The sequence below is a fragment of the Dermochelys coriacea genome, chromosome 3 (assembly GCF_009764565.3).
Source record: "Dermochelys coriacea isolate rDerCor1 chromosome 3, rDerCor1.pri.v4, whole genome shotgun sequence".
Classification (NCBI taxonomy): domain Eukaryota; kingdom Metazoa; phylum Chordata; order Testudines; family Dermochelyidae; genus Dermochelys; species Dermochelys coriacea.
This window is the reverse complement of record NC_050070.1, coordinates 187,205,411-187,229,795: the sequence shown is the minus strand read 5'-3', so window position 1 is coordinate 187,229,795 and position 24,385 is coordinate 187,205,411. Positions and strand designations below refer to the sequence as shown.

General features: G+C 41.7%; 1 protein-coding gene across 3 annotated transcripts in view; it reads left to right on the top strand.

The window, feature by feature from the left end:
- The first annotated feature begins 308 nt into the window (after nucleotides 1-308).
- The window catches only part of EFEMP1 (EGF containing fibulin extracellular matrix protein 1), a 91,952-nt gene continuing 67,875 nt past the window's right edge, over nucleotides 309-24,385 (top strand). Inside the window, exons 1-4 of one of the 3 annotated variants that reach the window (XM_043512335.1) lie at nucleotides 309-547; nucleotides 2,695-2,782; nucleotides 6,083-6,131; nucleotides 6,322-6,585. In XM_043512335.1, coding sequence (XP_043368270.1) covers nucleotides 2,699-2,782; nucleotides 6,083-6,131; nucleotides 6,322-6,585 — 397 coding nt within the window. In that variant the 5' untranslated portion in view covers nucleotides 309-547; nucleotides 2,695-2,698. Of the gene's footprint in view, nucleotides 980-2,694; nucleotides 2,783-6,082; nucleotides 6,132-6,321; nucleotides 6,586-24,385 lie in introns of all 3 variants that reach the window. The other 2 variants (XM_038395592.2, XM_043512334.1) reach the window with 2 other exon arrangements.

Below are 24,385 nucleotides of genomic sequence, written 5' to 3'. Positions count from 1 at the left end.
CTTCATCATTCTCATCACACTTTTCTTCATTCCCTCTAATTCTGCATTTTTTTCTGGTAACTAGGATAACCAGTACAGCACACAGTATTCCAGATGAGGCTGCACCATTTATTTATATAATGGCATTATAATGTTTTCCATATTAATCTCCATCCTAGACACAATGCACCCTGTGTCCTTTTGACCGCAGCAGCTAATGCAGATGTGCCTGACTTCCAATGGGAAGCTCTCTGGGGCAGGGACCTGCCTTTTATAGCCCCCAACTCCGGCAAGCACTTACATTTGTGAGGAACTTTACACACCGTGGTCTGGCTCCTGAAGGCTCTCCGGCACAGGCTCAACTTGAGCAGCACGAGCAGTCCCACTGCAACCAAATTGGCCCCCTGAGTCTGAAGTCTCTGGCTCTTCACATTTCGCCTGGAAGGGGACAGCCCGCCCCCTCCCGGAGCTACCGAAATAACGACGCGTTCACATTCTCGCTTACCCTCGGTGCAGCCCGGCGCAAGGGGCGGAGGGGCAGCGGCTGGACTGGGGTTTCTTAACAAAGGTGACACGCTCCCCTGTGGCTGGCACGGCGGGGCACGGGGCGATCGCTCCCGGTCTCTCCTCCCGCGCAGCGTGCGCCCCAGCCGAAGGGGTTAACTCACTGAGCACGGGGCCGGGAGGGGGCGTTCAATAGACACCACCGGAGCGGGCCCGTGTCACTGAATGCCAGGCCGGCGGGGGGAGTAGGAGCGCCAGGCAGCCTTGCGAGCGCTCCCCCGGCGGCGCGCGGAGAGGACGGGCTGGGAGCCGAGCGCGGGGCCAACCTGCTGCGGAAACTCGCTCTCCTCCCCGGCAGCGCTTGCAGGCTAGCCCAGCTCCTAGGTGCCCTCAGAGGAGCCCTGCTCTGCGCTCAGGTAAGGCGCCGCCTGAGCAGCCCAGGCGGGAGACGAGGAGCTGGGGGCGCGCTGCGCACGGCTCGCCCGGGGCCGGTGGGGTGAGCGCGTGCGTGGGGCACAGTGGTGCGGGGGCTGCTGGTGAATTGCTCTGTGGGCGCCAGAGGCCGGGCAGACCGGGAGCGGGGATGGGATCACTGGGCTCAGGGCAGAACAGGACTCTCGGGGGTTCGGGGCGCTGGGTTTCCCCGCTCCCCCTCTTCGGTGCGCAGGGGATGGGGGACTGCTTCAGGCTACCTGCTTTGCTTGGAAGCTGCCCGACGTTGCCAACGTTAATCAGGGCATGGGAGAGCAGAGCAGAGAACTTTTCTGAGTTAATTGAAATACGAAGTAACCCGAACTGAAGTTGACTAGATGGGTTTATTTTTAAAAACCTTCTGAGAAGGGAATACATTGGAACTTCCCACGCTTAGTTTATAAACTGGTAAGACCAGGGGCTTGGGGAAAAGTTGAATCCGGCCAGATTTGGGGCCCAGGCACATCATGGCACAACAGTGTCACCAACTCTGGATCCAGCACCTGGATCCTGCCGGATCTCCCATTTTTTGACCCAAATCTGAACACCCAGAGAACATGTTTAGCTGCTCCTAGCTACCTTAAAAACCCTGACCCTGTTGCACCCCAGTGCAGAAGAACCACAAAAGCTTTTTTGTGGCCACAATATGTTGGTAAACATAAATGAATTCCTTGAACTGAAGGGTCAAATACAGTTGGGTGGTAATAGTGTGATTGGGAAATTCATGGCCAAAATTCAGCCAGCTTTAGTCACTGGATACATGTTTTTGCAGCACTGTTGCACTATGATACATTGGGATCCGGATGATTGTGGTGTACTAAAAGAAACTGCATACATTTAGATGGTAAACTGGGGAAAGTAGGCAGCCAGCAGTTAGCCAGATCCAGCAGAGTACATATGCCAAATTAGAGTTGTTGGTAGCTTCCTTGTACCTGCGTGAGTGAAGGTCCAGATTATTTTGGTGGAATAATGGAAGGTGGTACAGTTTCTGGGTTTGTGGAAAAATTGGGCAAGACCCAGCAGCATCCAGATTTCAGATCAGAGTTTTTGTGGGACTGTTGCATTAGGGTACATCAGGTTTGGATTTTTAAATTGCAGTCAGAGCAGCTAAACCTGTCATCTGTTTAGATGATGCAGTTTGGGGGAGTAGGGCCAAAAATTGTCAGGATGTAGGTGCTAGATCTGTCATTTTGCAGTGCTGTTTCATCAGGGTCTGGGATTTTTTGGTGCGGTAGATAGGGCTACACGTAGTCTCTATTTTGATAATACAATATGGGGGTTGTTTACAAAAACTGGCAGGATCCAGGTAAATCCCATTTTTATCTTTTTCCCCTGGTTCTTTTACCTGTTAGATCTCTCTCACAGATATTTCTGGTGGGACATGAAGTCATTTGAAAATTAATTTTAAAACCAAATCAGATAATTGCAAGAATGTTGTAAACATGTATGGTATTTGGGCTATGTTATTTTAGAGAACAGATGCTTGAGTGTGATGCAGTGTTAATTGTTAAATTATTTTAATGTCTGTTACTTCAGCTGGGGAAAGATAAAACTGATTAAGACATTGCTAAATCTCAGCCACTTCCTCATAATATAACAAGGGCTCCATCTTACCTTCCTTATTCTTCAGTGGAAGTCTTACTCTAGTAAGGAGTGTGGGATATGCCCCCATAGCTGGTTATTCTTAGCTTTTTAACAGTAAAAGGTGCTAAACATTGGGTTTTTTTCCTTTCTTTCAAGATTCATGATGTTGACAGTTATGTTCTTGGCTGCTTTCACTCTTACTACAATAAATTCACAGGAAACTGAAGAAACTATAACATACACGGTAAGGTTTAATAGACTTTGAGATATTTATTGCTTAGCAGGGATTCTTTTCTAAATAACCCTCAACAGAGAAACCATAATTCTTTGCCAATATAGAGTGTTCAGTTCAAAGTTCTTTGACTTTGTATTTTAATTTTAGACTAAGGTGCTTCTCGAGTGAAACCAAGTTTCAGGCTTTGAACTTGTTGGCGATACCTTCTGTTTTGAAAGGTTTATTTAAGTACTGAATTAGATGAACAAAATTATAAGATGAGGCTTTTTCCCTACCTTTCAGAAAGATTTGTACCCTCCAGAAGCATTTTTGTTTTGTTTTATGGATGCAAAAATTAGACTGGAAAATCATAAATGTACAAAGTAAATGTTATCCATAACAGCGTATGACATATTGTGATATGCAATTCCAAGTTCTGTGAAATAAGATGCCCAAGCATCTTCAAAATTACAGAAATACTGTATATGACTTATTTAAAACAAATTTATTACATTAATTATAAATATATGAAACATCATGTATGTCGGCTACAAGTCAAAATGTGTTGCTCCATTTCTTCTAGGAGATTTCAAGGTGTTTTAACAAAATATAAGTACTTTGTAACTGTAGTCTTAAAATTTAATGCTGTGTGTAAATTATGACATTTTCCAGCTGGTATATCGTCAGTGTCAAGAATAGTTTTGAACAATTATTTGTGTGGCTATGACCAGCTGCTAATAAAATATTGGAAATATGTTCTACTCACACCCTAAAATGGATGTGATAAGAATAGAGGGGCAGGGCTGTCTCCTTTATGTAAGTTACTTTTTCATCTATGTTTACTCATTTACTTTTGTAATGAATATCACTGGCAGAGTAATGTTTACATTGGCTTGGATCATGAAAAAAAAAAACAGTTTCATATTTGACCCCTATTACCAACACAGGCCCTGATCCTGAATCTTGTTTTATATAGGTGGATTGCTGTTCCTGCACAGAGCCCCACTGAAATCAGTGGGATTCCACACAAGCAAAGAAGGTTGTCCTTGTGGGACAAATTGTAGGATTTTGGCCAAAGGGCCTGAGATCACGCAATTGTTGCTCACATAAGTAGTCTCACTGAAGTCAGGGGACTGCTCACTTGAGTAAGTGCTGCAGAATCAGTCTATATGTTATAAATACTTATGTTACAGCAAAAAGAAATTTATAAAATGTTTTAACATAGGACCTTAAAAGTGAGATTATGCCTAGTACACAGGCTCATTTTCTATTTTTTATTGTGTATTCCCTAAAAAAAAAAATCCAGCCTTCTTCCAGTAAACTCAGCTAGTTTCGTTTAGACCTACCATAAAATTTTCAAAAGCCTCTAAGTGATGTAGGCTGCTAAGTCCTATTTTCCAAAATGGCTCTAGAACTTAGAAGCCCAAACCTCATAGAATGTTAGTGGGACTTAGGCTTTAAGTGCCTAACTCACTTTTAAAAACAGGATTTAGTTGCTTTTGAAAACTGTACCCCATTACACTAATATTTTTGATACATGTACTATATGCATTTAGGGCCAAATCTTGGGGTTCCACCGAAGTCAATGGCAAAATTCCCATTGACTTTGATGGGAGAGGATTTGGCTCATTAGTATTAAGTACACATTACTTCTGTTGTGCATTAGCAGGAATTGGGTGATTCAGTAAATACATGAATTTGCTTGTTTTCCTTTGGGCTTGGGTTTTCATAGCTACAGTAACTTTTGTGGTGTCAACTCAGCATGCAGTCATTCCTTTAGAGAGCTAGAATTATAATACAATTAGCTGTCCTCTTACCCCCTCCTAACACTAGAGGTTTTTCCCTCCAGCTCACTGCTACATTTGGCAGATCACTGATGTCACCTGTGAATAAACAAAATGTTGTTGTTTCTACTGCTGATTCAATCTCTATTAGTAACAAGTTTCTCAGAACAACTTCAGCATAATACATTGAGCAATATGGATATCAACACTCTGGGTCAAATTTATCCCTGATGTAGCTCCACTAAAGCCAAGGAGATACAGCAAGAACTAATTTGGCTCACTGTGACTAGCTGATTTATTGAGTCAACTCCTTTTCTGCAACTCTACGAGAAATAATATATCAAGCAGGACAGACAACACGTACTATATCTTAGTTTATCTACTGATGTTTTACATCTGTATTCTTGTGCACTTCAACAGCACTATGGTGCTCAGTCAGTTTCCGCTAATTGTCATTTGAGATGATAATTAAGCCTCTCAAAAATTAGATCTTGTGTTCTAGAAAATGAATACTTTGGGCCAGAGGGAAGGTGAAGATGCCCTTCTAAAAAGTCTGGAACCTTATCCCTCAAACTCTCTCTCACATTTGTAGTCCATACTGATATAAATAGATACATGGACTTCATGTTTTGTCTCATTTGAACCCTGCAAAGTCTTACTCACATAAGTAGTCCCAGTGTTGCAACTCACAATTTTATCATGAGTCTCACAATACCTGCTGTTTTTTCTAAAGACCAAGCTCCTGGAGTCATATGATTATGTGAGAATCTCAACTTTCTTCTTTAAAAAAAGAAAGTAAGTTTCTAGCCCTCCTGGCTGTAAAGAAAAGCTTAAGAACATGAATCTTAATGGCTTAAAATCAAGCAGGCAAATAAAAAAGAGCCCACAATTTACTATTTTTAAAAATCTCATGATTTGGGGCATGACTCATTATTTTCAAGATGGCAATACTCTAGTGACATTGACATCCACAGGACTACTCATGTGAGTAAGGCTTGGCTGGATCAAGGTCTTGAACTGGAGTGTCATCTACACCAGTGCTTTTCAAGCTATCTGATGTGGGGAACCAGCAATTTTTGTTTCCAATGTGCGCACAAACTGGCAACTGATGGCTTGTGGACCAGCACCGGTCCATGGACCACCACTTTGAGTAGCACTGATCTACACTTTATGAGTCAAAGAACTTAGGGTCTGGTCCTGCAAGATCTTGAGAGCCTTCTGCAACTATTGACTTCCCTGGGAACAGAAGATGCTCTTCTCTCTGGAGGCACTGAGCGCCTTAAAAGATCAGGCTCTAAATTTGTCAATTTAGAATAGACATTAGGCCAACATTTAGGAAAGGATTATTCATTTCCTGTTATAAACTACTGCTTAGTTTTGTTACACAGTAGTATTGCACTGAGATCTATTTCCCTGATATTCTGAAAAATATATCACCACCCTGGTTATTGTTTGTTCAGAACACAATTTTCCGCAGCAACAAGTGCATGAAGTATTTAAAAATATTAATTCATCAGTCATTTTTCTGCATCTCTTTTCTATATAGCAATGTACAGATGGCTATGAATGGGATCCTGTCAGGCAGCGGTGCAAAGGTATAGTAAATCTTTATAAGTGAAAAATTTATTAATGGTATTTTTAGTCCTTTCTCTTGAATTATCTTCTACATCCGCGTTTTGATGTTTTGGACAATACACATGTACTTGCATGCCTTGTTACATTATTTGTGTTAATGTCTGTTAAGGTCCCATTTTAAAACATGACTTGTGTTGTTGCTAACCACAGATATTGATGAATGTGAAATTGTCCCAGATGCATGCAAAGGTGGGATGAAATGTGTTAACCACTATGGAGGATACCTCTGTCTACCTAGAACAGCTCAAATTATTGTAAATAATGGACGAGAAGACACAGCTGCTGAATCCACTGGTGGACGAAACAATGTCATTCGACGGACCCCTGCTGATCCTCATCGACCACCTCCAAATCCAACTCACCAAATACAGTGTGCAACTGGGTATGAGCAAAGCGAGCAAAATGTATGCCAAGGTAAGCAACTGCCTTCTGTTAACCTTTACAATCATGCTCAAAGTGAATGACAGAAAATCATATGTATGCACAATGACAGCAGGGGAGTTTTGTCCTTGCCAGCAATTCCATTGCTGCATCCTAGTATAGTACACATATATTTCCTTAGAATGTTCTTTAAAGTTTGTCATTTATATATTTCCCTGTCATAGCTCAAGGTAACAATATTTGCGATTTCCTGCAGCTTTACCAACTCTGGTCCTGCTTCTGCTCCCACTGATGTGAATGAGCAGAATCAGTCCTACTGTTTATACATCTTCATGTAAAACTTAGATAAGCAAATTCAGTTGTATTAAGCTTTTTGGGTTACATTAAATGTGTCTGAGATACACTGCATTGAAGAAAGTAGGAAACATAGTACCTGAGAAAGTAAGGGGTATTCTTCCAGTTTCAGAGATATCCTTAAACTATATTTTCTCTAATTAAAATTTGAATGCATGAAAGATTAATTGCACTATGAACTTTACCTTAGACTCAAACTATAATATAGAATGTTTAGCTCACATATATTTAGATCACATTTGCATATAGTCTCTATCTGAAAGCCTCGGAAACAAACAGCTGAACAACTTGTACTCTTCCGATTTTAGAGGAGTAGATCTGCTGAGAGCCTGCCAGCTTACTTCCAATATGAAGGTTAGCTAGCCTGTGAAACTATGGCAATGAACAACATCCATATGAGTGTGCATACACCATGCACAGTGCCACAATTCTCAGAGTATTAGCAATGTTAATGTTGATTCAAGAGTCAGACTTGCAACACTATTCTAAACTGAGATGGCTTCTCATTTGTTATTTGTTTAAATAGTTTACTTGAACATCTGTTATTTTTAGAAAGTATACGTTTATGAAAGAAAAGATGTTGGGCTAAATTCTGCCCTTGATTCATAAGCATGGTTTTCAAGCAAGTCAATAGGAAACTTGTGGAGAACTCAAAGTGCCCACTGAAACTTGGCCTGTTCATTTTTTCCATCCTCTGGCTTCAATATCAATGTAATCATATAAAATAGTAGTAAAGTGGCTATAATCAGGGCAAGCTGTGTTACACAGCTGTAGTTCCTTTCTTCTTAGTATTCATTTATACAGTACCAACATCATTTACTTACTAATAAGCAGAAGCGTAGTTATTGTAATGGAAACTGTTTTTAGTTAGTACTATAAATCAACATTTCAACATGATGCTTCATCTGCCTGACCAGTGTAATTTATGTCTTTAATTTCAGAATTATGGTACATGGCACTGAACTTAATGTGATATTTGTTAACATTCATTTTGTTGAATTTCAATAAGTTATTTCAATTTAATGGATTATTTAATATATAATATATATTATAGTGTTCATAAATAACTCTAAAATGTTTTAAATAGAAGTGTGTTTCCTGCTACATTCTTTTTAGGTTTACAATTATTTAAGGTGCCAGTAGGGAAGTGCTTAATTGTATGTAGTATTAATGCCTTACTGTGTTCTGAGTATTTTGAATTTTGAACTAAATTTATAAAATTCATGGTATAATGAAGGATTAATTTCCTAGGGTTGAACAAAACATTCTAATTTCTTATACCAGCATTTTTTGAGAGGAAGGGTGCTTGTGTTATTAAAGCTTCTTTGGTTTCCAGAAAGCTTTTCAATTAAAGATAAAATCAGTTTTGTAAAGGCTTTGGTTAACTATAACAATAATTAACTCACTGTGGCTAAAATCTTAACTTTGGCTAATCATGTTGGAGAAGCAGAATGTATGAACTAAGGATGAAATCTTAGCTCCATTAAAGTCAGTGGTAGTTATTATACTGAATAATCCCAGTTGCAAAATGGATAATAGTCACTATGTTTGAAAGAAAGATTAAAAGGTTTTGGAGGATTTAAAGTACACAACTTTGGATATCTTTAAAGTACAACTTGGATATCTTCATGCAGTGCAATGCTGAAAAGATCTTATAAATGATATTGTTGATCACCAGTGGCCCCACTGAAGCTTTACTTAATTGTTGTTAAAAGTTCTTATTTCATATGACAATCGCAGGAAGGGGAATCTGACTTCCGTACATACAGGGCTTATCTACATGGCATAGAAAAGTGTTCAACGGGGCAGGACATTAACTTGAACACAGTACCTTTTAGAGCACACTAGCAGGGTCTACATGGGGAAGTTAGAGAACAGCCCATTAGAGCTTTCTACAAAAAGGACCCTTGTAGCATGCTTTGCCACACTGTGTAGATGAGCCCACAGTCACACGTAAGGATGTTTTATTGTTTAATTAATAAAAAATTTGTCCAACTCCTTCTAATTGTTTGCAGATGTATGACATTTTCCTTAGTCCAACAACACTAAATAATATTTTACAACCAATGTGAAAGTTTGGGGACCTCTGTTTAAAACAATAGCATGCTCAGAGGAGCTGTATTACTGACGTCATGTTGGAGTAAGAAGGGCCTTCTGTTTTAATACAAATGTCCACTCCCTTTTTAAACATTGCGTAGCTATGGTATGATCATCCAAATACATTCACTTTGGTCTATAAATTTGGAATAAATGAATATCTAAAGATTAATCACATTTGTATTCAATTTACTTCAATTTTCAACAAATCTTAGTCAACGGGTAAAGTTTAAAGATACACAATGGGCCCAGATTCTGTTTCTACTGACATGAAAGGCAAAAGTTTCATTGACTTTAAGCTCTTCCTACAACAATGCTGTGACTAATGTGACTTGCAAAAAAGAGAAATTTAGCTATTCATCTGTAATATTTCAGCCATTTTTGTTATTTAAAAGAAAAGACATGAAAATTATTAAGATATTTCACTCTGATTAGTATCTACTGTCCATATATGGTATAGTAAGTACTTCTCAGGTGGCTTTTGCAACATACAATCTACCATATTTATCCAAAAACCAGATCTCTGTTCATAATGCATCCTACATCAGATACGTAATACAAAATTGAAAAATAGCATGAATATATACTTATATGAAAGGAAAGCTTAGTCTTTTGCCTTAAGTCATATATTGCAAAGCAAAGACCTTTATATAAAATGCATACAGTAAAATTAGGTGTCTGATTTAAATTCAAAAACTCAGAAAATTCAGTTTAAAAATAATCAATTAAGTTTAAAATATGCCCTTAATTTGCTCCATTTTGTCTGAATCATATAGACAACTTCCACTGACAAAACTGAGTTCACATTACTTCTAAAACAGCTCTCCCTGTTGCTTCAAATTGTTACTGAATTCCTGAGCTAAGTAGACAAACCTTTATTTAGCATGCTGACTGGTTTCTAAACTGCTCAGCTCTTCTCACACTGGTAAATGTGAGGGTTAGTGGGAGAACGTCACCCAAAGAGGGAAGAAGCAGCAACATTACTGAACAAAAATAGCAGAGGAAATAATTTTTTAAATAAACTTTGAGTTAACTAACGGCCACCAACATTTATTTATGATACGGGGGGAGCAACACATTAAAGTTTTCCCATTGACGTCAATGGGAGTTTTGCCATTAACTTTAGTTAATGCCAGGATTTCACCTCTACTGTATACAAGGAGTATACATATTTTACTTTTACTATATTGTTCAGATCACTGAGGTCCTGATCTCATTGAATTCAATGGCAAAACTCCCAATGACTTTGATGGTGCAGGATCTGGCCTATACATAACTACTAGTTTTGGCTGGAATGGCATGACAATCAAAATGTACCTTAACGCACTAATAAACTGCTATGTTTGAGAAGGAAAAAATACATTTTGTACCATCCTATCATGAAAGCTCCACAAGCAGCTCAGTAAACAAACTATTATTTTGCTCTCAAACCTGCCTGTAACCTTTGGTATTATGTACAAAATGTGTTTTTGTAGTAGTGTGGAACAAGCCCTGATTATATGAAAGAGTACCGTGTGTGTTCAAAATACTTATATTTCATCACTAAAAGTATCCTCTATAGCATGCAAGTATTTTATGTGTTCCATCATCATTTGCAGCCTAGTATACAATCGGTCTTGTAAAAGGTGCATTTGAGTTTGTGCATTTTGGTTTTTTTTTTAACTGATACAGTTAGCTTCTATTTTCTGCATAGCCTCTTCTTGTGTTTTTTCTGGTAACAGCCTACATAATTATCTACCACATTCAATCCAGGATTTTACCTAGAGAAGTTGAATTAGTGCTAATTAATGTCACAATCCCTGGGCCAATTTGTTTGTTTTTTCCACACAGAGATTAGTTTGCATTATGGACATTAATTACACATTATGGTCTTGACTCAGCAAAGCACTTAACCAGTTGCTTAGCTTTGGCTTCAGTGGAATTTAAGCATGTGTTTACTGAATTAGGGCCTATGTTAAGACACCTTTGTGATGCTTTGGTGTTCAAGCCAGATCAGTAAGGGGTTGTGTCACTGTCTGTGCTACTGTGGCTTACAATCCTAACACCAACAGCCATCATATAAACATGCAGGTCACACCCTGGCTTCCACCGCCCAGTTACTCTTTGCAGGGTGACCGCAACACCCACATAGTCCCAAATTTCCCCGAACCATCTGCCCTGTAGTGTCCAGTCCTCTTGCTGAACACTTACGGATGTTATTAGGTTCGCTGCTTCTTTAAAGAGACAGTGCCCAGCAGCTTATTATCTTAACTGGAGTTAACAAACACTCCATTTTAATCAAAGTATTGGATTGTTTTCTAGTAAAAGTAAAACAAGTTTATTAAACAAAAAGTCATTGGTTTAAGTGATACCAAGTATTAGGAATAAAGGTAGAAAGGGTTACAAGCAAACAAAAATAAAAATATGCTTCTAAGGCTCTAAAACCTAATTTAACAAACTAGAGTCTTTTTTCAAAGTGTTTCTCACCAAGTGTCTTCTCCAGAATCTCTGGCCAGGACCCTTCCCAGAGCTCAAAGTGGTCAGTCCCTTGTCTTCTCAGGTGAAGGGGTTCTCTCCCCCTCTCTTTATAGTAGTAAATCTTCAAAATGTATTCTTCTGAAGGGTATCCCCGGATAAAGTTCTGTTTCCCTGCTGGTTGTAGACACCATGTTGTCTGGTGTAGACTCTATGCTGGTTCTTCCCCTTCTGGTGCTTTTTCCAATGCAAATGATGTCTTCCTGCAACCTCCAATACAAATGAGTATCACATAGACTTTGGTCATACCTGGTTTGAGGTGTTGGTCTCTTTCCTCTGTCTGGGGAAAAACAGTTTATCAACGTCCCTGACACTCCTGGTTTAAACACATACATTTTAGTCACATGTTTTCAACACTGCTATAAAGTTCTTTGTAGGTTTGCCGTACATATGTGACATAAGAATATTAATGATCAGTGAGTTATTATTTTTCTAATGGTATATTACATGCCACTTTTGAGGTAAATATCATGACAACAGTGTGCCAACTGGCAATGGGGTGGATCAAGGAGTCATAAACTTCTTGTTCCCCTTAGCCCATCCTCTGGGGTCGGGTCATCCTGCAAGCATCTTACCATCTTTGTCTGTCCAAGGCAGCCCTAAGGTCCATCCATTGCTTCCTAGGCTTTCTTCAGGGTCTCTTTCCTGCCAACATCTCCTTCCATGCTGTCTTCACCAGGCCCTCTTCATTCATCCTCAGTATGTGTCTGAACCAGCGAAGTCACACTTCCTGGATTTTATCAGTCACGGAATGACTTTGATTTCTATCCCAATGCTTTCATTTCAAAACCTGTCCCTTTGTGTAACTTGCATTGTATGAAGATATCTTGAACATCTGTAGGCCATCTCTCTACCAGCCATGCTTTTACGCCAGACAGCATGGTGGGGTGCACCATTGTATTATACAGTTGGGCTTTCAGTCTCAGTGTCATACATAACACAATAACCTCAGTGTTATTCAGCACTATTCCAGCACTCCCCAGTCTAGACTGTCTCACATTCAAGCTCACTATCTTCCATAAACCAGCCACCAGAGTACTTGAACAGATCAGATTGGTGTAGACAGGATCCATTAATCTCTACATCCAGTTTCCCTGTGGCACTTCTGCTGACCCGCATTACCTCAGTCTTAGTCATGTTCATCCCATGCCTGTTTAGCTGTCCATACCACTGGTATAATTTTTCCTATATTAAGACACCATTTATGAAATATTTTATTATTTATTAAAGGGGCACTATCAAGCACTTAAAGATTAACATTTGACCATTGTTACATGAATAAAGCATTCATATTGACCTCTTAACTGGAAAAGCTGACAACCTTAACTGTAATGCTGTTGTTGTTCTAATAAGAGTTATTACACTTTTCTGCTGACATCAGTAAAAGACTATACTTGCTCACTTACATGTGAAAAGGTAGTAAAAATTGTTGTAATACCCTGTTATTGATATCAGTGAACAGGAATGGCCTTTTAATGACAGTAGTGATCTAGCATTTCTAAAGCATGTTCAAAGCATCTTTGGAGAATCCTCCTCCCTTTGCTGTGAAATTAATATACCATCATGGTATAATCTTCTACCCTCCAGCAAGGAACTACAATAACTTCTTCATAGAGCCAAAACAAATATTTTTATTTGGTTCACTTCAAATGTTTCCTTTTTGCCTCCATTTCTGTAAAAGCTCTACATGTGGAACTCCCAATTGACTAAAGGGAATTCCATCAGAAGGAGGGCTTGCAGGTTTAGACCACTGATTATTTTGCAATACTAAACAAATTATACTTTTTCATATTTCTAGATACAGGGTAACATTTTCAAAAGTGCTTAAGATACTTAGGCTCCTAAATCCCATTTTCAGAAGTGACTTGAGTGCATGGAAGCCCAAGTCTCACTGGAAGCCAAAGCCATGTCAGTATGGGACAATCTTCCAGCTCTAATTGGCCTGTCACAATAGCCTCTTATAAGGATTACTTCTTCTAAGGGCAGGAATAATCTTGCAAGAAATGAGGTAACCTGAGAAATGGGGCCAAGAGGCCCATATTTTAAAAGGAATTGACTATAGTCAAGCTCAGTTCTAAAGTCCTTCCAACCAACAAAGACCTTTTTTGGTAAAGAAAAAAAACTTCTTTTTGAAAAAAGGCCTGTTTATTGATTTTAGAGACACAGCACAAAGTAAAGTCCCTTCAGTTCCTCAAACTGCTTATTCAATCAAATTCATGATTAAAAATAAGCAAAACAAAAGTACAGGAATTCATAGCAATCCATTAGGGAGAGGAAAAGTAGTTTTCCCCTAGCAGCAGATTTCCTAAGAGACTGTGAGTCTTCATTATATGTGACAGATGAAAATTAGATGTATGGAAAACCTGCAAATCAGGAACTGTGCAGACCTGAGAAAATCCACAGAAGGGTGCAACATTTGTGCCCCACTTGGACACATCTTCCCCCTTCCCACCAAGTACACATACATGACATAGGTGGCCTGGAATTTGGGGCAGCAATATATAGCCCACACATAGGATGAATAGTCATGAAGTTATTGCTGTCAAGAAGAGCTTAAGTGGCTGTTGTATAGTCACTCTGAAATCATCTATTATTTATTATATATTTTCTTTCCCTATTAACCAGAAAATCATTGCTTTGGAAAGAAAACAAAGAAAAATATTTGCCATAATTTGGTAATAAATATCAACCTGAGCAAACACCTTACATGCTTAAGAGTCATGTTGTACCTTTAGTTTATATTTTAACCTAACTAAAAATACAGTAGGGATTTGCAAATTACGGAGTTAAAAAATAATTAAGTATACCTGTAGTCATTATAAAATAGCTTTTATACTCATTCACAGTTTTGTGTTTTGTTATCATGTTGTTCATCTCAACTCATGTTAAAGGTGGTTCTGTTGTAAGTATAGTGGGGAAGTGTTTAATTTTTGTTATGTATGATTGTATGGTAAAATGTGTACATTTGAAGCTGAAAAAAGATACTGAAAAAATATGTTACAGATTTATTTTGTAAAATTATAGTGCCAATGAAAGAAAAGATTCTTGAGACATACAAGAGAATTAGGCCTTCCCAGGTATAATGCATTCCAAGGAGCTTCTAATTAAGCATTTTTTAGTACTAAAAGTTCATTAGAGCTGCTTTTATTGCTGTTTTGAATAAGTAACCTTACCCCTATAGGAAATGTCATCATATTCAGCAAACTACCAGTACTTGGAAATATGGTCTGATAACTAAGTTTTGTGGCTGGAAATTAGCTGTTTGGCATTCTCTTCTTTTACATTTATTTTTCCCTCATTTTCAAATCTATATAGGGTTTTTGGAAGGGACATCCAGTACTTGTTTGCCCAAGTATGACAGTGTGGCCATAGACTGCCCTCAGTATACACCGAAAATTCTCATTAATAATGGGAATTAAATGTGGGAGTAAGAAAAGTATGTGCCCCTTAGATGAGAAATGTTAAAACAGTTGCTTTGTATTTCAGGGCTTCCCAAAGTTATGTGTATTACAGCAGAAGGCTCCCTGAATGAGTGAAATTCAGCCTGTACAGTGATATCATCCAAGCCTTTTGCACCACTTAAGACACATATAATACAGGTCTGAAGTGCAAAGGACCTTGCAGGTGCCTTCTTTAGTAGGGTGAATTTCATGTCTAATTCATGATGTGGTAATATATGATTTTAGCATATCTGACACTACACTTGATGGTGTTATCTAGTGACTGAACAGATGCTGTTTGCAGTATCCTGAATACAGACTGAGCTTATTCAAGGTTTTTTGAGCAGGTGATGTGCATGCCTGGGTCAGAGAAGAATTCCTGTTAAAACTAGTTAACTGTTAATGTGTTCAGTCAAGTTTCAATGGATAGTAGCAGCAGTGAGGAGTATCTTGAAGTGAAAGTTGTAAGCTTGGATGATCTTAGGAATGTGCACTGTAGTCTGTAACCAAAGTCTTTAATCTGTGTTTTCAAAAGTAGTCAACAAGTGACCACCCATACATTTATTGAAGGCTACCTCCTCAAAAACAGGAACTGAACTGTCTGTTTATTATATTTGAATAAACAAATTAGTCCTTCATACACAGTGATACAATTCACTTTTAAAATTAATTAACATATTTCTTTTGCCTATCAGCAGCTATAAATCAGATTCATACAAAAAAGTTCTTTAAGATTGATGGAAACACTATTGCAGAACAACTGGTGTTAATATAAAGAGCATTTTAGCCCCATTTGCAGGTTCCAGTCCAATAGTTCAAAACTAGAAGACTTACAGAAGTCTAAAAAAATTGGAGGGGAGAAATGGAAGGCACAATGCCAAAAAAACAAGCAGCAGAATGAATAGCTAATTGCTGCAGATTCCAAACCACTAACAATTAACATGCAGTAGAGTCATTAGTGAGTTAATCTCATATTGGTCTATACTGACAGCAGTAGCATAACCTTAGAATGGAAAAGTTGATAGTTTTTTTTTAAACTAATCCTTTTTTCAGATGTTCTCAAAAAAGCCAGTATTTAATAAAGGACACACAGAGGGAAAAGAAGACAGAGTGAGTGGACGCTGTTCAGTGGAGTTTTCAATGGAGATAAAATAGCTCAAGCAAGCTAACTTGATGGGGAGAGGCACCTTTTCCCTAGTCTAAACAAGTCTTTGGGGGCAATTTGAACCTATGGATGCTAAGAATAAGCAATCAGAATGGAATATATTGATAGAAAGTAAATTATAGTTCATACACTAGATTTTTTTCTGCAACTTCTTTGATATGGTATCTTCCTGTGTTTAACTGCCTGAAAAAAGTAAATAGGATGATAAAGCTACCATATCTTGCTACATTTTATCCACCACATTTTTAAAAAATTGATAAGCATTTATTTTCACCAAGTGTCTTAAAATACAGTGTGGTAAATTGCCGGCACTACTATGATGGGTCTCGCGCTTTCTCTTCTTGTGGAGGGGTTCAGAGCACCATTTCTTGCCCCTGAACTGGGGTATTAAGTGCCCCACTAGTGTCCTAGAGGAGGGGAGTGGAGAGGGAGGGACCCGGGTCCGCCCTGTACTTCGGGTCCCAGCCCAGGGGCCCTAGGGATAGCGGTAAACCACATGAACTAGCGTTTCCTTCCCCTGGGCTACTTCCCTCTCCTGTCCTTCAGCTTTTGGGGCTTCCTGCCCTCCCTCTGCACAAACCAGATGTCCCTTAACCTGGGGTCTTGGTCTTCTTAGCCCACCACAGCACTTCTCCAAACTCTCCTCTGCTTCCCTCCAAACTGCTCTCTGCTCCAACACAAATCCACTCTGCTTCAACTCCTCCTCTTGTCTGATTGAGGCAGGGGGGTTTTATCAGGTGACTGGCTTCAGCTGCTCTAATTGGCTTCAGGTGCTTTAATTAATCTATAGCAAACTTTCTTCCCTCTACAGGAAATAAGGCTCCCTTCTAACACTCTCCTGCTGCCCTCTGGCCATGCTGTATCACATATCTCCCCCCAGCCCCTACGCCACCCCCACTCAACACCATGGGGTTGGGCTACTTGGGAAGAGAGGCAGTGCTGTCGTGATAGACCATCAGCGTTGCCGTGTTGGCTTCCAGCCCTATGCTGCACCTGGAAATGGAAGGACTGCAGGGATAGGAACCACCTAGTCACTCTTGCATTCTTCTCCTTGTTTCTGTGCATCCACTGGAGTGGGGCGTGATCTGTCACGAGGTAAACTGCTGCCCCAGTAGGTAGTAGCAGAGAGTGTCCACAGCCCATTTTACTGCCAGACATTCCTTTTCAACGACAGTGTACTTTTTTTTCCCTGGGGAGGAGTTTCCGGCTGAGGTACAAAATTGGGTGTTCCTCCTCCCCTACCATCTGCAAAAGGACAGCTCCTAGCCCTACCTCCGAGGCATCTGTTTGTAGGAAGAATTCCTTCTCGAAGTCTGGGGCTATGAGTACTGGATGGCAGCAAAGGGCTGTCCTTAAATCTGCAAATGCTCCTTCTGCCGCATCAGTCCACTTTACTATCTCGGGGCCCCGAGCCTTTATCAAATCCATCAGTGGCCCTGCTCTTGTGGCCAAATGAGGGATGAATCTCTGATAGTATCCTACTATCCCTAGAAATGCTCTGACCTGCTTTTTGCGGACTGGTCAAGGCCAACCTTGTATTGCCTCCACTTTGTTCCATTGGAGTTTCACCAAACCTCTCCCAACTACATACCTGAGGTATCTGGCCTCAGCTAGTCCTATCACACACTTGAGAGGGTTGGCAGTGAGGCTGGCCTTCCGCAGGGCATCTAGCACCGCTTCTACTTTTCCTAGGTGCATTTCCCAGTCAGGGCTATGGATGACTGTCATCTAGATAAGCAGCAGCATACTTGGCATGGGGTGGCAGCAATTTGTCCATAAGTCGTTGGAATATTGCAGGGGCCTCATGGAGTCCAAAAGGGAGGACAGTGTATTGAAACAGGCCATCGGATGTAGAGAAGGCAGTCTTTTCCTTGGCATTCTCAGCCAGGGGAATTTGCCAATATCCTTTGGTCAGGTCCAGAGTGGTTAGGTATCGGGCCTTGCCTAACTGATCAACTAGCTCGTCAATGCGTGATATCAGATAGGCATTGAATTGGAATATTTCATTCAACTTTCGGAAGTCATTGCACAACCTCAGGGTGCCGTCAGGCTTGGGGACTCGGAGATAGGGCTGGACCACTGGCTGTGGGATTCTTCAATAACCCCGAGTTCCAGCATCTTCTTCACTTCTGTTCTAATTTCTTCCCTTTCAGCTTCTGGTATTCAGTACGGTCTTATCATCACCCTTACTCTGGGACTGGTGACAATATGATGTTGGACCAGTGTCATACGGCCCAGCTGTGTATAGAACACACCCTGGTTCCATCGGATCATATCAATGACCTCTGTTCATTGTTCTGGAGTTAACTCAGGAGATATCTTCACCTGCCCCTGTGGGTCGTCTGTCTGGGGTGGAGCTCCCCTAATGACCAGGCACATCTCTCGGTCATGCCAGGGCTTCAGTAGGTTGATGTGGTAGATTTGCTCTGGCCTTCGGTGGTCTGGTTGTCTGACTTTATAGTCCACCTGCAACAGCTTCCACTATCTTATATGATCCATGCCAGCTGGCTAGGAGTTTGCTTTCTGCTATCAGCACTAGCACCATTACCCATTCCCCCGGCTGAAATCTCCATATGGTTGTAATATGGGCCTCTTGTGCTTTTTCCAAATGTTCTAGTACTATAGGGATTACTCGAGTTATTCACTCTCTCATCTGTGTCACGTGCTCAATGACATTCTTTCCTGGATTGGGTTGTTCTTCCCAATCTTCCTTGGCAATATCTAATATTCTGCGTGGGTGGCATCCATATAGTAGTTCAAAGGGAGAGAAACCAGTGGACACCTGGGGGACTTCCCGTATAGCAAACATTAGGTATAAGGGTATCGCAGTCTTTTCTGTCCTGTGCTACCACCTTCAGGATCATACTTTTAAGGGTATCGTTAAACGGCTCGAGCAGTCCATCTGTTTGTGGATGGTAGACTGAGGTCCTATGGGCCTGGGTCCCTCCCTCTCCACTTCCCTCCTCTAGGACACTAGTGGGGCAGTTAATACCCCAGTTCAGGGGCAAGGAACAGTGCCCTGAACCTCCCACCCCCAAGTAGAGAAAGCATGAGACCCATCATAGTAGTGCCGGCAGTTTGCCACAGATGGTGTCGGGGTGGGATCTATGTGCTGGGATTTAAACCAGGGTTAGCCAAAACCCTCCCATCCCTAAAATGGACCACGTGGTCAAGGCCCTAATACAAGCCACTGCAGCCCAGCAGGAGGCTACCCGGGTCCAAGCAACCGCCCAACAGGAGGTGACTGGGATGCACCAGGAGACTAATCGTCTGTTGATGAGTCAGGCTGCCCAGGACTGAGCCCTGCTGCAAGAGCTGGTGAACTAGATGAAGGCCCTTCAGGAGCTGAACCACAACTGCGATGGGAATCGAACCATACGGGCCAGCCACTGCCTATAGAAAATGACATGGGAGGATGATGTGGAGGCATACCTCCTGGCTTTTGAAAGAGCAGTCCTGAGGGAGGCCTGGCCCTGAGCTCAGTGGTCTGGTATCCTCACCCCATCCTGTGTGGGGAGGCCCAGAAGGTTTACTACAATATGGCCACGGAGACTGCAGCAAATTATCCACAGTTGAAGGCAGAGATCCTGGCCAGATCCGGAGTAACAACAGCATTGCGAGCCCAGAGGTTGCATGAGTGACAGTATACAGAGGACAAGACACCCCGATCACAATCGTTTGACCTGATCCACCTGACCCGGAAATGGCTGCACCATGAGGCTCTCAGCTCTGAGAAGATAATGGAGCTCCTGGTACTGGACTGGTATATGAGGGGGCTACCACCAGGCCTCCGGGCTTGGGTTGGCCAGAATGACCCCTCCACCTATGATGAGTTGGTCTCCCTCATGGAAAGACAGCTGACAGCCCGCGAACTGTTCCAGACCCAGGGGGTGAGACACTGCCAACCAGGAAGCCAGTCCCAAACCCAAGGCCCCAGACTGTTGAGAACTCCAGAAGAACCATAACTGGGAGGAAAGACACCGAGGAATGGCCCAAGGCCAAGAAGGGACCTGGGGGTTTGGAAAGAGAGGGCTGGGGGAGCCGGCCAAATAGCCCCAGGCAGAGGGCGGCAACCGGAATAAGGGGCGGTGTTACGAGTGTGGGGAATTGGGGCATACATCAGCCCAGTGCCCCAACAGGGAAGAGCCTATGCAGTGTAATCTGGGGGATCACGGGGAGCAAAGTAGCCTAATCAGCCTGGTAGGGGTCACAATGACCTCGTATGGGTATACAAGATCAGTAAAAATGAATGGTATTCAGACCATAGCATTAGTAGATTCCGGGAGTGCTGTCACGCTGGTCTCAGGGAAGTTGGTGGGGCAAGACCAACTAACCCAGGCCAAAAACACAGGGGTAACATGCGTACATAGTATCATAAATTTCTACCCCACAATCCCAGTACGGATTGAGATCCAGGGGAATACTACCAGGGTGACTGCAGGGGTGGTCCCCAGACTCCCCTAGCCTATTTTAATTGGTAGGGACTTCTCCAGGTTTGACAGCTTACTCCCCACCATAGAGCCAGGGGAGGCTAGCAACCCCTGGGCTGAGATGGAGGCACCTACAGATAGCCTCACCGCAATGTTTGCCGAATTTGCCCCAGAGTTATTCTCATCCCCTGGAAAACCCCGAAAGTCTAGGTGGGAAAGGAGGGCAAATAAAAGATTAGGGATCAGAATTCTAGCAGAGAACTAGAAAACCTCCCTTGTTGGTAGGCGAACCTGTTCAGGAGGCCAGGAGATAATTCAGGCCAGTGAGGACTCGGAGGCAGTTCCTAGCCCAAGTAGGGGCAACACTGGGGATGGAGTAGAAACAGGCCCCTTGGAATTAGGTCAGATTGGTACTGCACATGAGAATTTCGGACATTTCAAGGTTCCTTCCCCACTCTGAACTCTAGGGTACAGATGTGGGGACCTGCATGAAAGACCCCCCCAAGCTTATTCTTACCAGCTTAGGTTAAAAACTTCCTCAAGGTACAAACTTTGTCTTGTCCTTGAACCATACACTGCCACCACAAGCGTTTTAAACAAAGAACAGAGAAAGAGACCACTTGGAGACATCTTCCCCCAAAATATCCCCCCAAGTCCTGCACCCCCTTTCCTGGGGAAGGCTTGATAATAATCCTCACCAATTGATACAGGTGAACACAGACCCAAACCCTTAGCTCTTAAGAACAATGAAAAATCAATCAGGTTCTTAAAAGAAGAATTTTAATGAAAGAAAAGGTAAAAGAATCACCTCTATAAAATCAGGATGATAAATACCTTACAGGGTAATCAGATTCAAAACACAGAGAATCCCTCTAGGCAAAAACCTTAAGTTACAAAAAGACACAAAAACAGGAATATACATTCCATCCAGCACACCTTTTTTTACCAGCCATTAAACAAAAGGAAATCTAACGCATGTTCTAGCTATATTACTTACTATCTTAACAAGAGTTGTAAGGCTGCATTCCTGATCTATTCCCTGGAAAAGCATCACACAGACAGACAGACAACCCTTTGTTCCCCCACCCATCCAGATTTGAAAGTATCTTGTCCTCTCGTTGGTCATTTTGGGTCAGGTGTCAGCGAGGTTACCTTAGCTTCTTAACCCTTTACAGGTGAAAGGGTTTTGCCTCTGGCCAGGAGGGATTTTATAGCACTGTATACAGAAAGGTGGTTACCCTTCCTTTTGTATTTATGACAGGGCAGGACCAAGCCAATGACCCACTATGTGTGAATGAGAGGGAGGAGGTAGTGGAAGTAAATGGTGTACCCGTGGAAGGAAAGACCAAAGGCCCAAGGCCATATTATGTGCTCAAACATGATCTGTTGTACAGGATAGCGCAAATATGAGGGGAAGAAGTAGAGCAAACTTTCTTCCCTCTACAGGGAATAAGGCTCCCTTCTAACACTCTCCTGCTGCCCTCTGGCCATGCTGTATCACAACAGCAATCTATTGCAACTTACTTAATACACCACTGCTTTGAAACATTTGATTATTTAGGACCTGCATTGCTAGGTTTTTATATGTACTTCCATTATATTTTACCCATATTTCTAGCTTCTTCCCAATACTGAAAAACTGGTCTGAGCAACTTTAACAAGTGCAAGTTCTCAGTGAAGATTTGTCGAAGGTATAGGTGAGCCACCTTAAACAACAAATAGGCTTAACCCTCTGCTGTGTTGTCACATTTGGAGGGTGTCAGAATTGCAAACAATGATCTTGGAATTGACCTTGTTGAGACCTGTATATAGTTACAAAAGGAAGAGACAAACAACAATGTAGATCATCCAGTGCTTCTGAAGATACAAGTTCTTTGTATTCTTAATCTCTTCAGTAATTTTCTGGAGTAAAGAAAATCGAGAAGAGAAAATGTGTCACTGTCCCTTTTTCTCAAAGGATGAAGAGCACAAAACATTGATTCACTTTTCTAAGGTGTCAAGGAGACCTCATTCCTACCTTTTCCCCCCAAGATAAGGGCATACGTTTAGTGATACATTTAGTGATGTAACCTACATAATTCTTGGGCCCAGATCTTGCCCAGCCCTCACTGGGTTGATTTGAAGACTCAGACACAGATTTTCTGCCCCACCTCATACCCTTTGTACCACTCATGCAGCACAAGTAGAGATTGACTGCAAAATCTCTGGTGAGGATCTCCCCAGTAGTTGTGGGGCCAGCTCCTTCACCTCCCTCTCCAGAGCCCTAGTGTGGAGGCCTTGGTGGGAGTGCGAAGGAAGAATGGCCAGAGCATGATGCACTCCAGCAATCCCATGCTGGCAGATGGTCCCTTAGAGGCCATTGTCCACTAGTGTATGTTAGAACAGCAACCAGGCTTCTCAGATCTACACCTAGTATGGGGCAACAAATTGGGAAATTAGAAGCATCTCCCTGATGTCTCTCATCTCTTCTGCAAAGGCTAGATGCAGCAGTGAATCTGGTCCTCCATCTTCAAGAGTATTGTCTTCCAGTGCTTTAGCAATTCAGCTGTAATCCAAAGGATCCTGAAAAAGCATTTATAAATTTGGTCCATGTGCTAAACAGATTTTTTTTTAAATGTCAGCTGTAACCATCAAATATCAGAAGTACAGTAAAAGCTATGTTATCTGGCGCTTTACCAACCAGAAAGCTATAGAAACTGGCATTTCTGATATCCATTAAAAATCCAGTTGGCGCAGGGCTGACAGGCTCCCTACCTGGGTCTGCGTGGCTTCCTGGAAGCAGCGATGTGTCCCTGCTGCTCCTAAGCAGAGGAATGGCCAGGGGACTCGGTGCATTGCCCCTGCCCCACCCCATGCGCTGACTCTGCAGCTCCCATTGGCCAGGAACCAGAGCTGCCTGGCCAGGCCTCCGCCTAGGAGCAGCAGGCACACGTCACTGCTTGCAGGGAACTGCCCAAGGTGAGCACCACCCAGATCCAGCACCCATGCCCCAACCCCTTGCCCCAAGCCCCCTCCTGCACCCAAACTCCCTCCCACCATTGTTAAATATAACTCTTACTTAACCAGAATTTTTGACTTACTGGTACCCCACATTCCCCCAACATGCCAGATAACAAAGCTTTTACTGTAATAATATTGTACATCAATTTAAGGCTACAAAACTGTGTGTCTATCTTAATAGAAAACATCTTTATGGAAAGGTTGCTTCAGTCTATATTTCAGTATAACCATCCCCCAAATGGTATTCATTTGGAATTTCACTATTCACCAGTCAAAAGATTATCTTCCTTAATACATATTGATGTATTTAGATTAATAAGGCTCCAGGCATGTTTCTTTTAATTAAAAGGATAGGCCATGTAATATATAAAGCCCAAATCAGAAATTAGCAAACCAGAGAAACCCCTCCAGTCACCTCTTCCCCTGTAGTCCTTATCCTGCTTTTGCCTTCCCCAACCTTGTTGGCACTGCAAGGGAGTTCTTATAGCCCAGTTCAGGGAGAAGCAGGACCAGGATATGCTAAGACTGCTCCAGAGGGAGAGACAGTACACTTGCCTAAGTTTCTCATCTGTTGAACAGCTCATCTGGAATACTGTGTGCAGCACCGGTCACCCCATCTCAAAACAGATATTGCAGAATTAGAGACAGTTCAGAGAAGGGCAAAGAGAATGATCAAAAGCCTGGGAAAACTCTCAGATGAAGAGAGATTGAAAAGATTGAAATTATCTACCTCAGACAGGAGATGAATAAGAGGGGATGTGTTAAAAGTATCTAAAATAATGAATACTCTAAAGAAAATAGATTGGGGACTTCTGTTCTCCTTGTCTCATAAC